We start from the raw sequence: 19,725 nt of genomic DNA, 5'->3' as shown, positions 1-19,725 counted from the left end.
CCTTCGGTGGCGAATAGATCTAACTATGTCTCTCCCCACAGTTGAAAGAGACCTTGCACCACCCCCGAGTGAAGACGCCCTTCATAATCCATCATGCACCTGTGGCTGAGTTTGTCCACCCTGGCATTCAGTGAACCTGCCAGGTGTTGAACCACCAGGGATATGCCCTGATGTTCCAGCCATGTCTAGAGACGGAGTGCCACTTGACATAGGGTCCATCACCCCACCTCGTCTTGTTCGTTGCAGAAACATGGCGGTGGTGTTGTCCATGAACACCCGCACTACTCTACCGGGATAGAGGGAAGGAATGCTTTTAGTGCAAGACGGATCACCCAAAGCTTGATGTGGAGCTCGGACTCCACCAGAGGCCTCTGATCTCCGCCACTCCCATGTGGCGGCCCCATCCCAGAAGGGATGCATCCGTCACCACTGTGTGTTCTGACTGGGGAAGGGAGAGGGATCTGCCGTTGACCCAATCCTGGTTCGTGAGCAACCACTGCAATTGTCGTGCAGTACCCTCCGAGATCTGGATGCAATCGGACAGATTCCCCTGATGCTGCGCCCACTAGAACTTCAGGTCCCACTGCAGAGCCCGCATATGCCACCTGGCATGATCGACATGCAGGAGGCCATGAGGCCCAGCAGCCTCAGGGTCATTCTGACCGGATCCCGGGATAGAGGGTGAAAGACCGGAATCATAGCCCGAATATCCCGGACTCGCTGTTCGAGAGGATAAACCCGATACTGCGTTGTGTCCAGAACCGCTCCGATGAAGAGGAGCTTCTGAGAGGGGGTTCAGGTGCGACTTCGGCACGTTGATGGAGAACCCCAGCGAATGCATGAGGTCGGCCGTAGTCCGGAGGTGGGAGACGACTGCCTGGGGCGAGCTCGCCTTCAACAACCAGTAGTCGAGATAGGGGAAGAACAATAGTTACTTACCTGTAAACAGGTGGTTCTCCAGTATTGGTGTCTTTCATAGATTCACATGCCTGAATCATTCCCCGTCGTCGGAGTAGGAGTCCCACGGTATATAAAAAAGCAATAATATGCCATAAAATATATAGCAAATATCATAAATACCAAACCAGGAAGTCAGTAGCACCAGCTACAGTAGAAAAAACTTCCACACTCGTGACCATCTCAGTCATTATGTGTTAGTCCAAACTGCAGCCAATCAGGCGACAGCACCCACCAGAATGTTCTCCCCAGAGGCTCAGGCTCTCAGATTTTCTCGCACGGGAGTGAAACCCCATGATGTCCGAGTGAGTCTCTGGGGGGAGGTGGGCGGGTTGCATGTGAATCTATGAAAGACACCAATACTGGAGAACCACCTGTTTACAGGTAAGTAACTATTGTTCTTCTCCAGTATTAGGGGTGTCTTTCATAGATTCACATGCCTGAATCAGAATAGTAAGCAATACTCCCAGCATAATGCTCGTAGACGTCAGAGTGGCATATATATATATATATATAGATATATATACAGCATACATGTAAAACAAAATTCATCAACATGTGACAAAATGTCTAAAGAGCATAAAAGAGGGGGTGGAAACAGAGGCTCACCTTATTTGAAAAGATTACGCAGCACTGCTCTTCCAACCGAAGCATCTGCATCGTCCGCTGAGTCTAGACAGTAATGTCTAGTAAAAGTGTGCCTGCTAGACCACGTAGCAGCTCTGCAGATCTGTCGAAGCGGCACACCAGCAAAAAGGGCAGTGGAAGAGCTAACCGCCCTTGTAGAATGTGCTCTTGGCAAGGCCTGTAAAGGCCTACCGGCCTGTTGATGACAAAGTCCAATTGTAGATGAGACCCATCTAGCAATGTTCTGTTTTGAAACTGCACAGCCCTGGCGCTGCCGTCCATAAGCTACAAACAGCTGATCCGTCTTGCGGATGGTAGATGTTCTAGATAAGTAAAATTTGAGGCATCTCTTAATATCCAGCGAATGAAGTGCTCGTTCAGCCGGGGACTGCGGGGCTGGAAAGAATGTCTTGAGGACAACCGGCTCATTTAAATGAAAATCCAAAGGTACCTTTGGCATGTACTTTGGATTAGTACGTAGTACTACCGAGTCAGAGGTAAATTGGATGAAAGGCGTTTTAGATGTGAAAGCCTGAATATCGCTAACCCTTCTAGCAGATGTTAAAGCTAGTAACAGCGACACTTTCCATGTGACAAATTTCAGGTCCACCTTATGGATCGGCTCAAAGGGGTGACGCATGAGCTGGGTTAGTACGACATTCAGATGCCATGTAGGAGGAGGTTTCCGCAGAGGCGGAAACATACGAAACAATCCTTTGAAAAATTGTTGTATAATCCGTACAGAATACAAAGAATTAGATCCATCTTGACGATATCTGGAGATGGCAGCCAGGATGACCTTAAGAGTAGAATGTGCCAAACCCAATCTGGCCAAGTGCAAAAAGAAGGGTAGAATTTGCTCTGGCTTGGCATGAATGGGGTGCAAACCATTAGACTGGCACCATGCACAGAAACGCCTCCACTTTAGTCTGTAGGTCTTGATCGTAGATGGAGCTCTGGCCTTCGCCAGCACCTCCTGGCAATCTTGCGGAATGTTTAAATGTGCAAATTCCATGTGCTGAGGAGCCAAGCCGGCAATCTCAGCGAATTCGGGTCCGGATGATACACCTTGCCCTTGTTGGTAGAGAGAAGATTCGGAATGTGAGGAAGTTGGATCGGGTTGCATTCCGAGAGAAGAAGCAGTTCGATGAACCAGTATTGCCGGGGCCATCGTGGAGCAATCAAGATCAACCAGCATGGCTGCTTCTTCATCTTCTTGATGACTTTCGGGATCAGTGGTATCGGTGGAAAAGCGTAAGCGAATATTTTATACCAATTCATCGAAAGGGCATCCCCGCATGAGTTCTTGTGGGGAACCCAACTTGCAAAGTATGGGCATTTCCGGTTCTGATGCGTCGCAAACAAGTCCAGATCCGGATGCCCCCATGTCTGAAAGATGCGGTCTAGAGATGGTTGGTGTAGTTCCCACTCGTGAGTGCAACTTGAGGATCTGCTGAGAGAGTCCGCTAACACATTCGCGATTCCCGGAACGTGGACGGCTGACAGGTGAATATTGTGAGTCAGAGCCCAACTCCAAATCTCTTGTGCCTGTTGCGACAACCGGGCTGATCTTGTCCCTCCCTGCTTGTTTAGATAATGCATGCAGGTGGTGTTGTCCGTCCGAATCAAGACAGTGGCTCCTTCTAGGGTCGCTTGAAAGGACTTCAGGGCTAGAAAGATGGCGTGTAATTCGAGCCTGTTTATGTGCCATTTCATTTGGATTTTGTCCCATTTCCCGCTGACCGTCATGCCTTGGAGGTGTGCACCCCAGCCTGTCATTGACGCGTCTGTCGTTACAACGAACCTGGGCACTTCCGTGAGGAAAGAGCATCCCACTCGTATGTTGCCACCTTGACCCCACCATTGAATCGCTTCTCGCATTCGTGGTGTTATCCTTATGATGTCGTCGAAGGACCCCGACACCTGTATCCACTGGCGACTGAGCTCCTCCTGAAGGGGCCTCATCCGAAGACGACAGTTGGGGGTGATAAGAATACAGGAAGAAATCATCCCTATGAAGGACTTGAACATGCGTACTGAAACGCAGCTTTTTAACAACAGTGCAGCCGCCATCCGTTGTATCTTTTCCTGTCTCTCCGTTGAGATAAAAACTTGGGCGAGCTTGGTGTCCAGTGTCGCTCCCAAGAAAGTCTTCCTCCTTGCTGGTGTTAGGCTTGATTTCTGGAAATTCACCGTGAAACCCAGATTTTGCATCAGTGACAGGGTCCTTTGTATGTGATCTTTTGCCATGCTGAAAGAACTGGCCTTGATAAGGCAATCGTCTAGATATGGATATATCTGTATTGACTGCAAACGAAGGTGGGCTGCCACCGGGGCCAGCATCTTTGTGAACACTCTGGGGGCTGAACACAGCCCAAAGGGAAGAACCTTGAACTGGAAGTCCCTGCCAGCCACTCTGAACCTTAGAAACTTCCGGTGTCTTGGAAAAATTGGGACATGGAAGTATGCATCTTGAAGGTCGAGTGTCGCCATATACTCTCCCGTCGAAAGAAATTGGAGGATTTCCTGGAGTGACAGCATTCTGAATGACAGTTTTTTGAGGAACTTGTTTAGGGCACGCAGGTCGAGGATGGGTCGCCATTCCCCCGATTTTTTCCGGATAAGGAAAAACCTTGAATAGAATCCTTTTCCTTTCTGATGAGGCACCCTTTCTATCGCTTCCTTTTGAATCATAATGTTGATTTGGGCAAACAGCTCCTTGAGATGTGCTGGAGGCGGTCCTTTCGGGGGAGAATTTGGGGGTGTTTTTACGAACTCCAAAATGTGACCTCTGGCTACTACGTCCAGAACCCACACGTCCGTGGTAATCTTGGACCAATTCAAGTAATTTTGGGATATTTTTCCTCCAATTTGGTTCGGGTTGGGACAAAGTGGTGGCAGGACGCATTTCTCACTTCTTATTCTCTCTGCCACGGTAGTTGGATTTTCCCCGGGACTGGGAGAAATTTCCTCTTCTCTGCCTGTAAGTCTGTTGACGATACGGCTGGTACCTTTGGTTTCCTTGGGCGGAAGTATAGGAGCGCTGTTGGTTATAGCCTCCTCTATTGGAGAAATTACCTCTTCCTCTTGTACCACGAAAGGAAGACTTCTTGTATTGTAAGGTGCCCAGCGAACGCGCTGTCTCAGTATCTTTCTTGATAGATTCTAGAGCCACGTCTACATGCTTTCCAAATAAGCATTCTCCGTCAAACGCCATATCTATAATTCTGGATTGGACCTCCTGCCGAAAGGATGTTGCCTTTAACCATCCTTGCCTCCTGAGAACAGCTGCACTGGCTAACTGACGAAAACCTGTGGCCGCAACATCCACTGCAGCATCAATTATCTCAGACGAGACACACTCTCCTTCCTGAAGGATCTTCTTAGCTTCAGCCCGATCTGGCTCGGGGAGTTTGTCCACATACGGCGAGATGTCTGACCACATCTGCCTCTCGTATCTCCCTAATATGGCTAGAGAGTTAGCAGCCCTAACAGTTGTGGCTGCAATTGTAGAGACCTTTTTTCCAATAGAGTCTAGACGTCTCCCTTCTTTGTCTGGTGGCACAGAGACCTGAGACGTTGGGTTAGAAGACCTCTTCTGCGCTGCCTGTGCTACTACAGAGTCTGCTTTCGCCTGTCCAACGAGGCACGCTGGAGATGAACTTGGTGCTCTATATTTTTTATCCACTCTCGGGAGCACTGCTGGCAAAGAATTTGGCTTGGACATTATCTTCAGTCCTTCCTTCCATATGAATTCTATGATAGGAATGGTCCAACTCTGTTTTTGTGGCGTAGATTTAAAGTCATACAAGAAGCAGTCTTCTTGCTTTGACTCCATAGTAATCATGAACCTCCTTGTCGCTCTATCCATGATCTTGTGGAATGTGGCAATGTTCACAGGAGGTGACTGTGATGTAGTAGGTTCCGCCGGAGAGGGCGTGTTTGCATTGTAATCTTCATACTCCGACGATTCTGACTCATTGTCTATTTCTCCTTCCTCTTGTTCCTCATGATCTGAGTACTCTTCATCCTCTGCCTGAGGAGCTGTAACCTCTGATGAAGACAACCTTGCACGTCCTTCTTCAGACGTCATTGTAACAATTGGTTGTGCCTGCTTCGAAAGTGGCGTTGTTGTCATAGGTCTTGGTGGAGATACCTGAGAGTTACCTGACTCTGAAGGTGGAAAACGCCTATAGTAGTCGCTGAGCATATACTGTAGATTGCGAAATAATTCCTCAGGCATTTGCGAGGTAGGAGCAGGTCTGTCCTCATGTGAAACAGACTCAGTTCCACGCATGTCCTCCTCCATACTATCCTGAACCTTAATGCGGAGGTCAGACGGACTTCTGGCTACTCCAAAATTTTCATCTTCATAGGATCCTTCCTCATCTGAATCCAAAAGTTTTTCTGGAACTACTGGCGTAGAAGAAATTGCGTCATTAGTAGCTCTTTTCTTCAGCAACGTAGCTGTGGTTGCAGGTGAAGGTAACGGTATCCCCGATGACTGAGCTGACCAAACCTGTAAGGTAGTGCAGCTTGACAGTGGTGGCGTCGATGGGGTGTCCTCCGCAGCCGACAAACCTGTCTTTTGTTGCTGAATGGCTTGTCCCGTCGACGGGACCGTCGTCGACGGGTACGTCGTCGGGGCCGTAGACGATAGCTTCGTCGACGTTGATTTCATCGACGACGAGGATTTCTTCGTCGACGAGGTCGTCGACGGTACTGTCGACGACGGGGACGTCGTCGACGGTAGCTTCGTCGACGTGGATTTCATCGTCGATGATGATTTTACCGTCGACGGTAACATCGTCGACGGCAAAATTTTATTCGCCGACGGGGAGGTAATCGTCGACACCAGAGTCGAAAACGAGGAGCTCGTCGACGGTACCTTAGTCGTCGTCGACGGGACTACAGTCGACAACGAGATAGGTCTGACCTGCACATGAACCAACGTAGGTGATGATGCTGAAGACATGACTAAAGTCGGTTTAGGTGAGGAGAAAGTCATAGTGCAGGTAGTAGACGTGGCCACATGAGAGGCAACACACTCCTTTTTTGACGTTGAAATTGTCAAAGGTGGCAATTTAGGAGGCACAGGTTTTGAATATTTCTTGGGAATTGCAGATTTCCCAGACTTCTTAGAGGGCGTACTTTCCATTTGAACAGGTGTAAGAGGCTTATTTACAACACTAGGTCCAGAGGCATCCACAGAGGATTGGGCCTTCTTTAACACCTTCGCCCTTGGAGATGAAACTTGAGTTTCGGCCTTCCTCTTAACCGACATTATTGAAGAACCAGAGGCAATGCCTCCTACCTCAGATAATGGGTCATCTTTGTCCTTTAGTCTGTTGAGCCACAACAGCAGTCGTCCTTCCCTGTCTCTGATGGTCTTAGGGGGGAAGGTCCGGCAGATCTTGCACTCCTTTGCCTTATGGTCAGGATAAAGGCAATATAAACATTTTTTGTGGGGATCTTCCTTAAATAGTCTTTGTTTCCCACAAGAGTCACAAGCCCTAAAAAAGGACTTAGAGGTAGACATGTGGAAAAATGTAAGAAACTACCAATCCTGAAGAAAAAACTGAGCAGAGCTCAGGGAGACTCCCTTCACACGACGTGCGGTAGAAAATCTGAGAGCCTGAGCCTCTGGGGAGAACATTCTGGTGGGTGCTGTCGCCTGATTGGCTGCAGTTTGGACTAACACATAATGACTGAGATGGTCACGAGTGTGGAAGTTTTTTCTACTGTAGCTGGTGCTACTGACTTCCTGGTTTGGTATTTATGATATTTGCTATATATTTTATGGCATATTATTGCTTTTTTATATACCGTGGGACTCCTACTCCGACGACGGGGAATGATTCAGGCATGTGAATCTATGAAAGACACCCCTAATACGGGAGAAGACTGGAACCCCTGATCTGCGCAGATGAGCTGCGACCACCGCCATCACTTTCGTGAACACCCGAGGGACGCTGGTAAGGCCAAAGGGGAGCACAGTAAACAAAGTGCTTGTGGCCTACTGTGAACCGCAGGTAACGCCGGTGGGCCAGCAGGACGGGGAAATGGAAATAAGAGTCCTGCAAGTCCAACGCTACCATCCAGTCTCCAGGGTAGAGGGCAGAGGGCAGACAAGACCTGAGCCAGGGTCAACATTTTGAACTTCTCCTTCCAGAGGAAGCGGTTGACATCTCTGAGAACAAAGATAGGATGCAGGCCATTTTCTTTCTAGGGCACCAGAAAGTAGTGTGAATAGCAACCACGACCTACTTCTGGGGCAGGAACGCACTCAATGGTGTCCTTGGCCAAGAGAGCCGTTACTTCGTGTTGGATAAGGGCCAGGTGATCCCCCGACATTCAATGGTACTGGGGTGGCATGGCTCAAGGGGTAGTCTCGAAGGGGAGGGGGTAGTCTCGAAGGTGAGGGAGTAGCCCCTTTAGGCTATTTGCAAAACCCACCTCTCCGACGTGATGGTGCGCCAGTGGAGGAGGTGAAGGAGGATCCTGCCGCCCACTGGCGTTTGATGGGGCTGAAAGGTCGGACTAGGAGGGCTTGGAGGCTGCTGGAGAGGGGACGGTAGAGGACTGGCCTGCCCGCTGGCCCCCAGAACCACGTTGGTGGTTCCCATGTCCCCGGCCGCGCTGAGGTTGAACAGCTTGCGCTGGCCTGTGGCTCTGAAAGGAACATGTTGAGCTAACCCTTCCGTGGCCACATGAGGCAGACCATGCAGGGTGCGTGGTGGAGAGGCCTAAGGACTTGGCCGTAGCCTGAGAGTCCTTAAAGCGCTCTACTGCACTGTCTACCTTGTGGCTGAACAGGCGGCGCCCATCAAAACATGTCCATCAAGGTGTTCTGGACATCCCCAGAAAAGCTAGTCGTCCTCAACCAGGCGTGACGGACGGCGAGGCGCCACCGACGTGGAAATGGACCTACCCAGTGATTCAGCAGTGTCCAGTCCACAGCGGATGGAGAGCTTTGCTGCGTCTCTACCCTCTGCAACAGCAGGGAAGAGTCCGGACACTGAGGAAGCACTTGAGCCACCGTATCCCACACGGAGTGGGAATAACGGTCCAAGAGGCATGTAGTGTTCACCGACTGCAGCCCTAAGCTGGAGGAAGAAAACAACTTCTTCTCAAGCTGATCCAGTTCTTGGATTCCCTGTCCGGTGGTGCGTTAGGGGATGCGCTTTGCGGCGTTGAAGCTTGGACCACAAAGCTCTCGGGGGAGGGTATTGGGAGAGGCAAGTGGGGTCGCCCAGAGCCGGGCGGTAGCATCGGGCAACCATCCTATCCACAGGAGCCCCTGTGTTGGGCCTGGATCAGGTGCCCAAAAGGATGTACGTGAGGGCTTCATTAACCCGTTAAGTGCTGCCGTCGGCCGTTGAACGTTCGGAGCACTACCTGGCTGGTTATGCGCACGTTAAACGGCCGACGCAGCCCCGCCCGTTCTTTAAAATGGCTGCACTGCCGCGAAAAAATGGGCCGGTTAACAGGTTAAATGGCAGCAGGGGCTCCGAATAGCTCACTGCCGGCAGGAACATCTCTGTCAGGAGGTTAGTCCCGACTGCCACAGTAGGTAGCTCGAGGTTTAGGGCCTTGGCCGCCCTACGCAACACCACTGCGTAAGACGCTCCCTCCTCTGTAGCCACGGTAGGAGGACACAGCATGCCACGGTCTGGTGAGGTGTCCAGACCACTGGCATCCCCCAGTTCCTCTCTCCAGTCCTGATCGTACTGCAATTGGTCAGGTAAAGGGTCACCAGATCCCTCCCAGTCTTCCTCCCCTCCTCTGGCCGCCAAACTGGTTGGAAATGGGCAGGGTGGAATACAGGCACATAAGTACCCATCGGCGCCGGATCCAGTGCTGGTCAATGCCGGTCTGGCTCCGTATCCACATCGGGGTAAAACCAGGGGTCGACGCCCGCTGTAGGTCCAGCCGGGGTCAGCTGCGGACGTGGTGCCAGTGGAATCGGCGCTGGTGGCGGTGTAATAAGGTCGACCGGTGCCGATCCGGATCCAGGCCTGGATCCAAGGGGGCCCTGCGGTGCCAAGTCCGCAGGGCCCCAAGGCGCACCGGCAGAGTCGGGCTGCCCAAAGGTGGCATGCATCGCTTCGTAGAACTGACGCAGCTGGGCAAGGGTCGCTCTGGTCCTGGGAAGGCCAGAGTCGACCCTGAAGTATCCACACACACGAAGCCACGGGAGGGGCACCACCCGCACCAGTTGTGTTGGCAGAGGGACGAGGGGAAGTCGAAGAGCAACAATGCTTCTTCGACTTCTTCTTGTGCTTCGACTTACATGACACCGACTGCGAAGAATTAGACAAGGAGTGGAGATGGCTCTGCGATCGGTCCCTCGACCTCCCACGCGACCGGGACCTCGAGCGACGTGGTGCCGACTGCCGGGCCTAGAGTAGCTTTCGGGATCACTCCCGCAAAGACTTTGAGGCCATGGTTCGGCAGTCGGAGCACAACTTGGGTTCATGGTCGCGCTCAAGACAGTAGAGGCACACGCGGTGCAGATCCGTCACCGACCTAAGTTGAGTACAGGAACCGCAGGCCTTGAAACTGGGCATCCCTCCTGCACCAGGAGTCGATTTTCGGCTCGAAAAAGAAGTTGACAAAAGTCGCAAAAAAAAACCAAAGCATTCAAAAAGTGACTGGGGGTACGGCTCTCTCTGGATCTGAGCTTGCTGGCGTGGAAAAAGAACTGACGTCAGAGAGCTGGGGCGGCAGCTATGTAGCTTCCGTGATGTCATCCCGCCGACCACGATGCCAATGACAGACGCGGAGTTGACCGACGCCACCTTCCAACACGCAGGGGTACTGCTGACAAAAAAACTTTCCTGTTCCAGTCTGACGCCGGAGGGTAATTTTACGGTAAGGAATCTATAACGGTTTCTTTCAAATAATGAGGTTGAGTGTGTGAACAGGTGTTTCAGTTCTCTTTGTCTCAGTTGTGATTCTTTGTTCACTTGGAAGTCCATGCAATAGTGCTCTGTGAAGGTGTGGACCTAGGACCACGAGGCCGCCACACATGTAATTTATTGACACGTTTGCTAGGAATGCCCCGGGAGGCTCCTTTTTTTCCTTGTGGAATGCACTCTGGGTTTTGCTTCTAAGCATACACCTGCTTTTTGGTAGCACAATTGGATTGTTCGTACAATCCACCTTGTAATGGTGTCCTTCGTCACTAGTGAGCACAAGTTTGAATCCGCAAATGAGACAAAGAATTGGCTTACCTTTCTGACCTCCCTTTTCCTTTCTACACAGTATATCATGGCTCTGCCTATGTCTAGCGTATGCAGCACTTTTTCAGCATTTGTTGTCAGTTGTTGAAAGAAGCCAGGACCTGAATTGTTTGGTTCACAAGGAGCAGTGATATGATCTGGGGGAGGAAGTGTGGATTGATCAGCATAATTACTATGTCCTTGTGTATTTGAAGGTAGGAACCCTGGGAGGTTCCCTGCTGCTGAGAAAGAAGGTTGTTCTTTCACTCGCCCCACTCTATAGAAAAAATGAGGACCTTTACTCCAAACCTAAAAGATCTGAGGAGGAAATCTGGTTGAAACGCCTCACCAGCACTATCATTAAGATGTCATGGTTGTGTAGAGCGATAGTGAAGCAGTTGAGTGTGAAAATAAGACCACAACTATGTCAACACTACTGTAGGAGGTACTCCTTTAATAAAGAACTGGATCCTTCTCACCAATGACTATTAGTCGATACCATTCGAAATTGCTCTTAAAGCAATAACCTAACCATTTCATAATCAAGTTGCCCCTAGTGTTGAGGAAGCGGACTTCTGTCGTTGGAGTGGTGTGATTAGTGTGAAGATGAATCTTTTTCTTTATTAAAAGGAAGAAGAGTAAAAAAATAAAAACTGTTTCAACATGTTTTTGCAACTGGCATTGCCCACGAGGAAAATTAGATAGCCCATTTGTGAATATTGCAAGAAAGAATCATCTCAGGGCGGCAAAGCGGCCTCATAAAACATGGCACTTTGAGGAATCCTGGCATTTAAGCAAGCAGCAAGTTGCATTTTAGGACCAATTTCCATTGAAATATCTTTAGTATGGACTCCAATATCTCAGCATAGATAGTAGGGAAAATAGCCAGGATTGGCTGACAGAGGCACATGACATGAAGCTACTTGGCAGCTATGTACATCAGTGATGGTACTAGTTGTTGCTTAAGAAGCACAGAGGGTAAAACTGAAAGCGAAGAACCTACTGGTAGTGTGAAAATAGAATCATTGTTTGCAAACAGATCATCCTGGTGTCTTCAGGAGCAGTAATTTTAGGGCCTTTACAATGTTAATCAACAAGGTACGGGGTTGCTTACATTTACATGAACTGGCTACGAACTGTCACCAAAGATATTCTTCAAGAACCAAGAAGTACAATGCTACAAAAGCCAGGCATTTGAGTCTACCACGGAGGGAAGCGGGACACGCCCACATGAAAAACCACAAGCAGATGATTCAACAGATATAAGAGTCTACGCTAATCGTTGAATTGCTGAACATATCAAACGGTGACTAAGTCTGATCTATTACCCATAAGAATATACCCCCCAATTAACATCCAACCACATATCCTTGCTTTCCCACTCACTAGGTAACTACTTGGTTTGTTACCTTACTTGACTATTTGCTTATTTCTTTCTAATTAAAAAATATCATTAAATCTTCAGTGAAATGTGGAGGAAAGACAGGGAAATAAAATTTCAATGCTGCAAATTCGTTTGAAGCCTATAGTAAAAGTAACCAGCACAAACGAGTTAAAAGATTTTATTCTACAGTTGATTAAAATTAGTCATTCAAAATAAAACCCATTTGCAATATATGATAACCGTGCATTGACAAGTTAAGTTTGCCTCTGCCTCGGGTGTACTAAGCCATAAGTGTGAGTGCACAGAAAAAATAATCAGATTGCAGTTATCAAGAGATCGAATAAATTATTGAAGCATGTCGTACTTGGGGATGCATGTTTAAGACTATTCGCATATCATTACCTGTAGAATTAGTTCTTGTAATTGCGACTGTTTTTGCTTTATTCGTTCAAGTCGTCTTTGCCTCTCCACCTTAAAAAGAAAAATACTTTTAATTTGATTTGTATTATTTTTGGTTATATAAATTATCCACTACAAAAGCACAAGTTACTACTTGTGTAACGATCTATCTGTAAGAGACATTAGTTAGTGATAGATTGCTTACCTTAGAATATCCCCAGGCGTCAGACTGAATCCGCAAAGTTTTGCTTAGCTGTACCCCTGCGCATCAGTAGGTGGCGTCCTGCGGCTCCGAATCCGTCACTGGCGCCGTAAGCGCCGAGATGACATCACGGGGACTACTTAGGCGCCACCCATGCGCTCTGACGTCAGTTCTGTACACGACTTTCCCGGCCAGGAACACAGAGCCATGCAAGACACTGACCATTGGTGCATAAATCTAGGGCCCTAAAACGCGATAACCTTAACCCTAGTAATCAGTTCACAGAACGGGGAGGATGGGTGGGGCGGTAAGGAATCTACCACTAACTAAGGTCTCTTACAAGTAAGAACTTGTGCATCTGAAAGAGACACGTTAGTGATAGATTCCTTACCTTAGAATAGATACCCCAGCAATACCAACCCCGGTGGAGGGTCTGCGAACAAACTTACACCAGGAAGTCACGGAGAAAAGAACGGCCAAAAGAGCGGTCTCTTCGGCCTTAACTGTCAAGGCAGTAGTGCTTGGTAAACGTGTGCAGCGAGGCCCACATAGCTGCCTGATAAATGTCCTACAAGGGAACGCTGTGTCCCAAAGCAGTAGTAGCTGCAGTGGCCCTGGTCGAATGGGCACGCAGTCCTACAGGAGGCTCCTTCTTGGCCAAGGAAGAACAGGCTTTGATGTACAGAATGACCCACCAGGAAATGGTACATTTGTGTACAGCCTGACCTTTTTTGGCGCCAACGTAGCCAACAAAGAGCTAATCATCCACCCGGAACTGTTGTGTATGCTGCAGATAGAATGCGAGCGCACGTCTTGGGTCCAGATGGTGAACCCTCTCCTCTTCCGTGGAAGGTGGCGGAAATAAGGTGGGCTAAGCGATTGTATGCCCGATGTGGAAGGGCGGACAACCTTTGGCAAGAAAGAAGGACGGGTCCTTAAAACCACCTTGTCCGGATGAACTGAAAGGAAAGGAGGTTTGGAAGAAAGAGCCTGGAGCTCGCTCACTCTTCTGGCAGAGGTGATGGCAACCGGGAAAGCAGTCTTTAAGGTGAGAAGACGTAAGCGACAGTCATGAAGGGGCTCAAAGCGTGCACACATCAGGTAAGTCAAGACAAGATTCAAGTCCCACTGAGGCATTATGAAAGGCATGGGAAGGGAACGTGTGTGTAATACCTTTGAGGAAATGGTTAACAACCGGGGACTTAAAAAGAGAAGGCTGATCAGGAAGCCTCAGAAAGGCGGAGATGGCAGAAAGATAACCTTTGATAGTGCCCAGAGCAGAGCCCTGCTGTGCCAAGGACAGAAAAAACAGAAGAACCTCAGAAAGAGGGGCAGAAAGGGGATCCACAGCCGTTGCTGTGCACCATGCCACAAATGTTTTTCGTCGGCAGGCGTATACCGTTTTAGTGGAGGGACGCCTGGCTGCCAGAATGACATTACCGACTTCGAGAGGAAGGTCGAAAGCAGTCAACTGTCACCGCTCAATCTCCACGCATGGAAGTGGAGGCTGGACAGGTTCGGTTGAAGGACCGTCCCCTGCTGCTGCGACAGAAGATCCTCCCGAAGAGGCAGACGGATCGGGGGAATCGTCGGGGGAATCGATGCTCATACGGACTAGCTCGCGATACCATACTCTTTGAGTCCAGTCCGGAGCCACAAAAATCACTTGGGCCCGGTCACGTCTGATCTTCAATACTCTGGGCAGAAGTGGTACAGGCGGCAAAGCGTATAACAGACCGCAGCTCCACTCAAGACGAAAAGCGTCGCCGATCGAGTGCCGCCTTGGAAATTCCAATGTGCAGAACTGATGACATTGCGCGTTCTCTTCAGTGGCATACAGATCTAACCAGGGCTACCCAAACTGGTCCAGTTTTTACAGTCCTTATCCAGCGGGGTCGTGGGAAAGGCACTCTGCAACGTCGAGGCCCGATTGACCAGGATCTCAGGCGTAGGGTGAGTGGTCAAGAAAGCAGGGGCGCCGGTCGGTGGCGTCTGCAGACGTTTTTATCCACCAGGCCTCCCGTGGCTGGCCTCGACCAAGTGCCCAGGAGGTCTTCCATAAGGGCGTCATTAAAGGGAAGCAACGGCTCCGACGAAGTAGACGCCGTCTGGAGCACCTCGGTGAGGAGGTTGGTCTTGAGGGCCACCGTGGGGAGGTCAAGGTTGAGGGCCTCAGCAGCCAGATTGAGCACCATTGTGTAGGAGGCACCCTCCTCCATGGAAGGCAGGGAGAGGCGAACCCCGGGTCAGATGAGACATCGAGGTCGCCTGCATCCTCCAAGTCGTCCACCCAATCTTGCTCGGAGTCACATTGCCAGGAAAGTGGGTCCTCGGACCCTTCCCAGTCTTCGTCCGCCTCTGGTATAGAGGGAGCCAGTCGCGGCGGCAGAGCCGGAGAAGGGAAGAACAGCGTGGCCGGGGCCGGACCGGCACCGCCTCCCAATGCGGATCCCAGGTCGGAACAAAATGGTCCTGGAACCGAGGCAAGTATGGGATACATGGCACCCAGTGCAGCGCAGAGGGCAGCGCCGGAGCCGGCAACGCTGCACCTCATAGCGCAGGGGCCGGAGACAACTGCGTCGGATCCTGTGGCGCCAAGGCTGGCGCTGAGGCCGGCGCTGAGGCCGGTGGCGGAGCCGCCAGGCCAACAGGATCTGGACACAGGACACTGGACCGCAGGGTCCGAAGGCGCGCCGGCGGGAGCCCGAGGCCTAAAAAGGCAGTCCATGGCAGCAAGGAACTCTTGCATCTGTTCGGGAGTAGCCGACGGACCAGGGTATAGCTGGTAGGCCGAGGGACTCCCAGGCTCCAGAGGAGCGATGGGGGGACCTTGGAGAGCGAACATGCTTCTTTAACTTTTTTTTATGGAGTCGCTTAAAGAAATCGGAAAGCGAAGACTAGGAGCCCGAAGAGCGGTGGCTCTGGTCCCCCTAGACCCAGAGCGACAATGTGACGAATGCTGGACCTCCAGCAATTTCCAGCGCCGCTCCCGCAAAGGCTTGGGGGCCATGGCTCGACGGTCCCGGGAGTCGTGATCGGTCTCCAGGCAGTAGAGGCAAACATTGTGGGGGTCCACTACTGACATATTACAGCGCAAGCCCCACAAGACTTAAAGCCGGGCATCCCTACGTGCACCAGGAGAAAAAAATGGGACAGACAAATGTCTCAAAATAGCAGTCAAAAAGTGACTAAGGTACGTGTTCAATATGGATCTGTGCTTGCTGGTGCGGAAAAAGAAAGAACTGATGTCAGCGTGCATGGGTGGCCCCTAAGTAGTCCCCGTGACGTCATCTCGGCACTTACGACACCAGTGATGGACGCGGAGCCGCAGGACGCCACCTACTGATACGCAGGGGTACTGCTAATCAAAACTTCCGGATCCAGTCTGACGCCTGGGGATATTCTAAGGTAAGGAATCCAATACCAACGTGTCTCTTTCAGATCTTCAAAACATGTCCCTTCAAGAAAAATCAAGAAACTAAAATGTGCCTAAGATATGCCTGCAACTGTGGTTTGGAGAAGATGGGCATATCCTCAGATAGACAACCTTTGTAAATTTCTCTGCCAACAAGAGCATCTCAAAACAGAATTTTATCTTGAATATAGGTTTAAAAACGTGCACGTCCTGCAATGATGTAAACTTCAACAGTTTACAATTGAGATATCTGTAAAAGTTTAAATCCCACAAAATATTATCTTGTGTGTCTTATTGGGTTTGTTACCAGTAGTGATCAAGTTTTAACACGGACTTGGAAAAACAGTTCATAATTGACAGCTATGAATAAGAAAGATCGACTTTACTGGGGAAGGATCAACTTACTTTTAATGAGGATGGTTAATGCTATTCCTTAATGCTACTTTATTCCAAAAAAAGAGGACCTAGACACAGACTAGCATAAGAAACAACAACAAGAAATTATCAACCTTAAACCAGTCTTATCCTTGGACTTATCCTATTACAAAAGAAAGGGATTATCGCCCACCAACATAAAAAGAAACGGTAGATATCAAGAGCAACAACAAAAGTGTGAATGCAGTAGGCAACATGTTACCCACACAAATAGGGGATGGGTAAATGGCCAAGCAACACAAGAGAAGTAGTTTTGGATCTTATAAAATGTGAATATATGCTGAAAGAGCAGAGTGTAGCAATGATTTGACACAAGGAGTAACTAGTCTTTCAGTATTGGTATTATAAATATGATTTTCCAAGATCTAGAGTGCTCTAGGCGACACGTGGTCATATAAAAATCTCTACTGGTGTCCAAATAGATTGAGCAGAATGCTACAATAGCAATGTTAGGTACATAGCACATCTGTCAATCGTATGATCTCTTGGTACCACTTGTTTGTTTAGATTGCGGAATGCTGCAGTGCTGTGAACTGGATAGTGCATTATCTGTAGTGTGAATGCTAAGAAGAGTCAGAAACACTGTCTTTGTCCAGTTTGATGGAAGATGCGTCAGGCAGAGTATTGCGTTGTTGAGCCCATACAGGCAACACCCTTTTGTGATACTGCTTTCAGCTGGGAAACCCTCAATAGGCATATTACAGAGAGCGAGAATGGGCAGTGCTTACAAGGGTCATGCCTAATCAAGTGTAGAACAAGCCAATCGCCAACAGTCTATCAACATTTAGATGGCCACCAGGTTGAGGGGAGAGGGGGTGTATGGTGTCAGTGTTTACCCCTCAGACGAGCTCCCAGTCCTTTACTTTAAACTCCTATAAGGCATCACCTGACAAATACCACAACCCTCAAGGAAACGAGAGTCCAAAATGCAGACACAAAAAACTGTTACCGCTTTACGAAGAATTGTTTCCACTGAAAGAAGAGTGCTTGGCAAAAAGGCAAAGCTTTCTAATTGGTCCGTTATCCCACTAGTACTAAGGAACACAGTATGGAAGGTACTCTAACTGAACGGGACAAAGCACAGACAGAAAAAATCCAACCGATTTTCTCTATGTTTGTAAGAGTCACACAACAAAATCAGATGGCACCAAAAATATTGTTTTTTAATCAAGAACACAATTGCAACGTCATAATTAACCAAACATTTTTACTGTAACTAAACAATTTTCAGCTCTGCGAAAGTTGAGGGGTTCATGACATTAAGGTTGAAATATGTCCGCTGAATTAGAAGCTTTTTTGGGAACCAGTTACACACTACCAATTCGTAGGTTACTCAATAAATGAAATTAATGAATAACAAAATGGTAAAGTTTATGCCATTCATTTTTGCTACCAAACAAAAAACGGTTCAAAGCCGGAGGGGTCCCAAGGAAATTTTAAGACCACACAGGATTTGATCCCCAACACTTAATCGCAAAACATTATGAAATCCTGGGGTCTATTAAAGAAATCAAAGAGTGTGGTGAACCACTACTAGACAGTTTGGGAACAAAAAACAAACTATACAGAACCAAAGACTATATGCCACAGAGCTAGCTCAGGGCATTTCCCTTTAAAGGACGAAATCCCTCACTCACCAGAGGTGACATGCTTCATGCTTCATCTGGGGACCATTACTTTGTCTCACCATTGCGGTTTAAATCCATACCGCTGGTGCACTGTTTATTAATCCTGGTAGGGGGCTTATCTAAATAAAGCATAATTTTTCCGCTCTTTAACTAGTTTTAACTTCACTATCCCCACACGTTTTGTTTCGTTGCGCCCTCATTCACACAGCTGAATCCCAAATATGAAGTGAGGGATTTCGTCCTTAAAAGGGAAATGCCCACAGCTAGCTCTGTGGCATATAGTCTTTGGTTCTGTAGTGTTTATGTTTTTTGTTCCCAAAATGTCTAGTAGTGGTTCACCACACTCTTCTATTTCTTTAATAGACCCCAGGATTTCATAATGTTTTGCTAACCATTTTTTAGCCTTAAACAAGTGGCATGACAGATCCATTAGAAACATAAATCATATATTCAACACATATACATATATCACGCTACTGCAAAGCAATTTTCTATGTATAGAGGTCACCTGCAAAAGAAGCAAAACAGACGCTTGAACAAACCGAATCACGGAAGTCAGCATTTCTCGTAAAGCTTCTATGTTTTCCAACTGAATAAAGAGCTAGAATTCTGATGGCGAAGCTGGCGAGATGAGGTTTACCTGGACTGAAAAAATATGGCAAAAAAACCCTACCTTTGCAAACAGAAAGTAAACAGTGGCTAAACCCTATGGAATGCAACTGTTTCCTTCCACATCAAAAGTTTAGTTGAGAAAAAAAGTTTGAAAAAGAAGCACTCTTAAGTGAGCCTTGCCAAATGAAATGAAAAAAATAACAGTGTAACTGCTAAGAATGTATTTAAGGAGCAGTACCCAATTTCCTCTTAATATTAAACCCAATGCATGTGGGACGACGCAAAATAAATTAAGGGTCGGGGAGGAAGTAGCTTGTTCTAAGACAGTAGGCCTAAAAGGGGGAAAAACAATTAACTTAAAAAAGGAAAATGACCGAGGATACAGAGTTTCACGGCTGTCACTGTTCCCCCAGAGAAAAACTCAGCTGGGTAGCTCACAAATCTAAAAAAAACTGTTGAACAGATTTAATACTCAGAATTGCCCAGACTCGTCTACAAGTTGTCACATATAATCACTAAACAGAAAAGACATGAACCGGGACAGATACGTCCTCCAACTTCCCCCAATTTCACATCATTCATATTCAACTGGGACATTTACCTCATCCTCAAGAAAAACATACATAGCTAAATAAACAAACAAAACTCCCTAGAACCAACTATCCCTTCTGAAGATAGTGATGAAATCATTACTCTTAGAAACAGACTTCAGAACCGCTGTTCAATTTCAACTATGGCTCATCAACGGCCTCAAGAAATCTATCACATCACCTCTAGTTTCCCTTTCAAGCACTGATTGGCTGCATCTTTGCCTCTGACCCCATAAACCCTTCTGCGGCCTT

General features: G+C 48.4%; 1 protein-coding gene across 10 annotated transcripts in view; it reads right to left on the bottom strand.

Moving 5' to 3' along the window:
- The window catches only part of TFDP1 (transcription factor Dp-1), a 401,906-nt gene that overhangs the window by 113,278 nt on the left and 268,903 nt on the right, over nucleotides 1–19,725 (bottom strand). For all 10 annotated transcript variants that reach the window (XM_078658073.1, XM_078658068.1, XM_078658071.1 and 7 more), the window contains exon 8: nucleotides 12,595–12,663. In XM_078658073.1, the coding sequence (XP_078514199.1) occupies nucleotides 12,595–12,663 (69 nt within the window). The remainder of the gene's footprint in view (nucleotides 1–12,594; nucleotides 12,664–19,725) is intronic.

The sequence above is a fragment of the Lissotriton helveticus genome, chromosome 8 (genome assembly GCF_964261635.1).
Source record: "Lissotriton helveticus chromosome 8, aLisHel1.1, whole genome shotgun sequence".
Taxonomy (NCBI): domain Eukaryota; kingdom Metazoa; phylum Chordata; class Amphibia; order Caudata; family Salamandridae; genus Lissotriton; species Lissotriton helveticus.
Note: the sequence above shows the minus strand (reverse complement) of the source record. Positions and strands in the feature narration are given on the sequence as shown.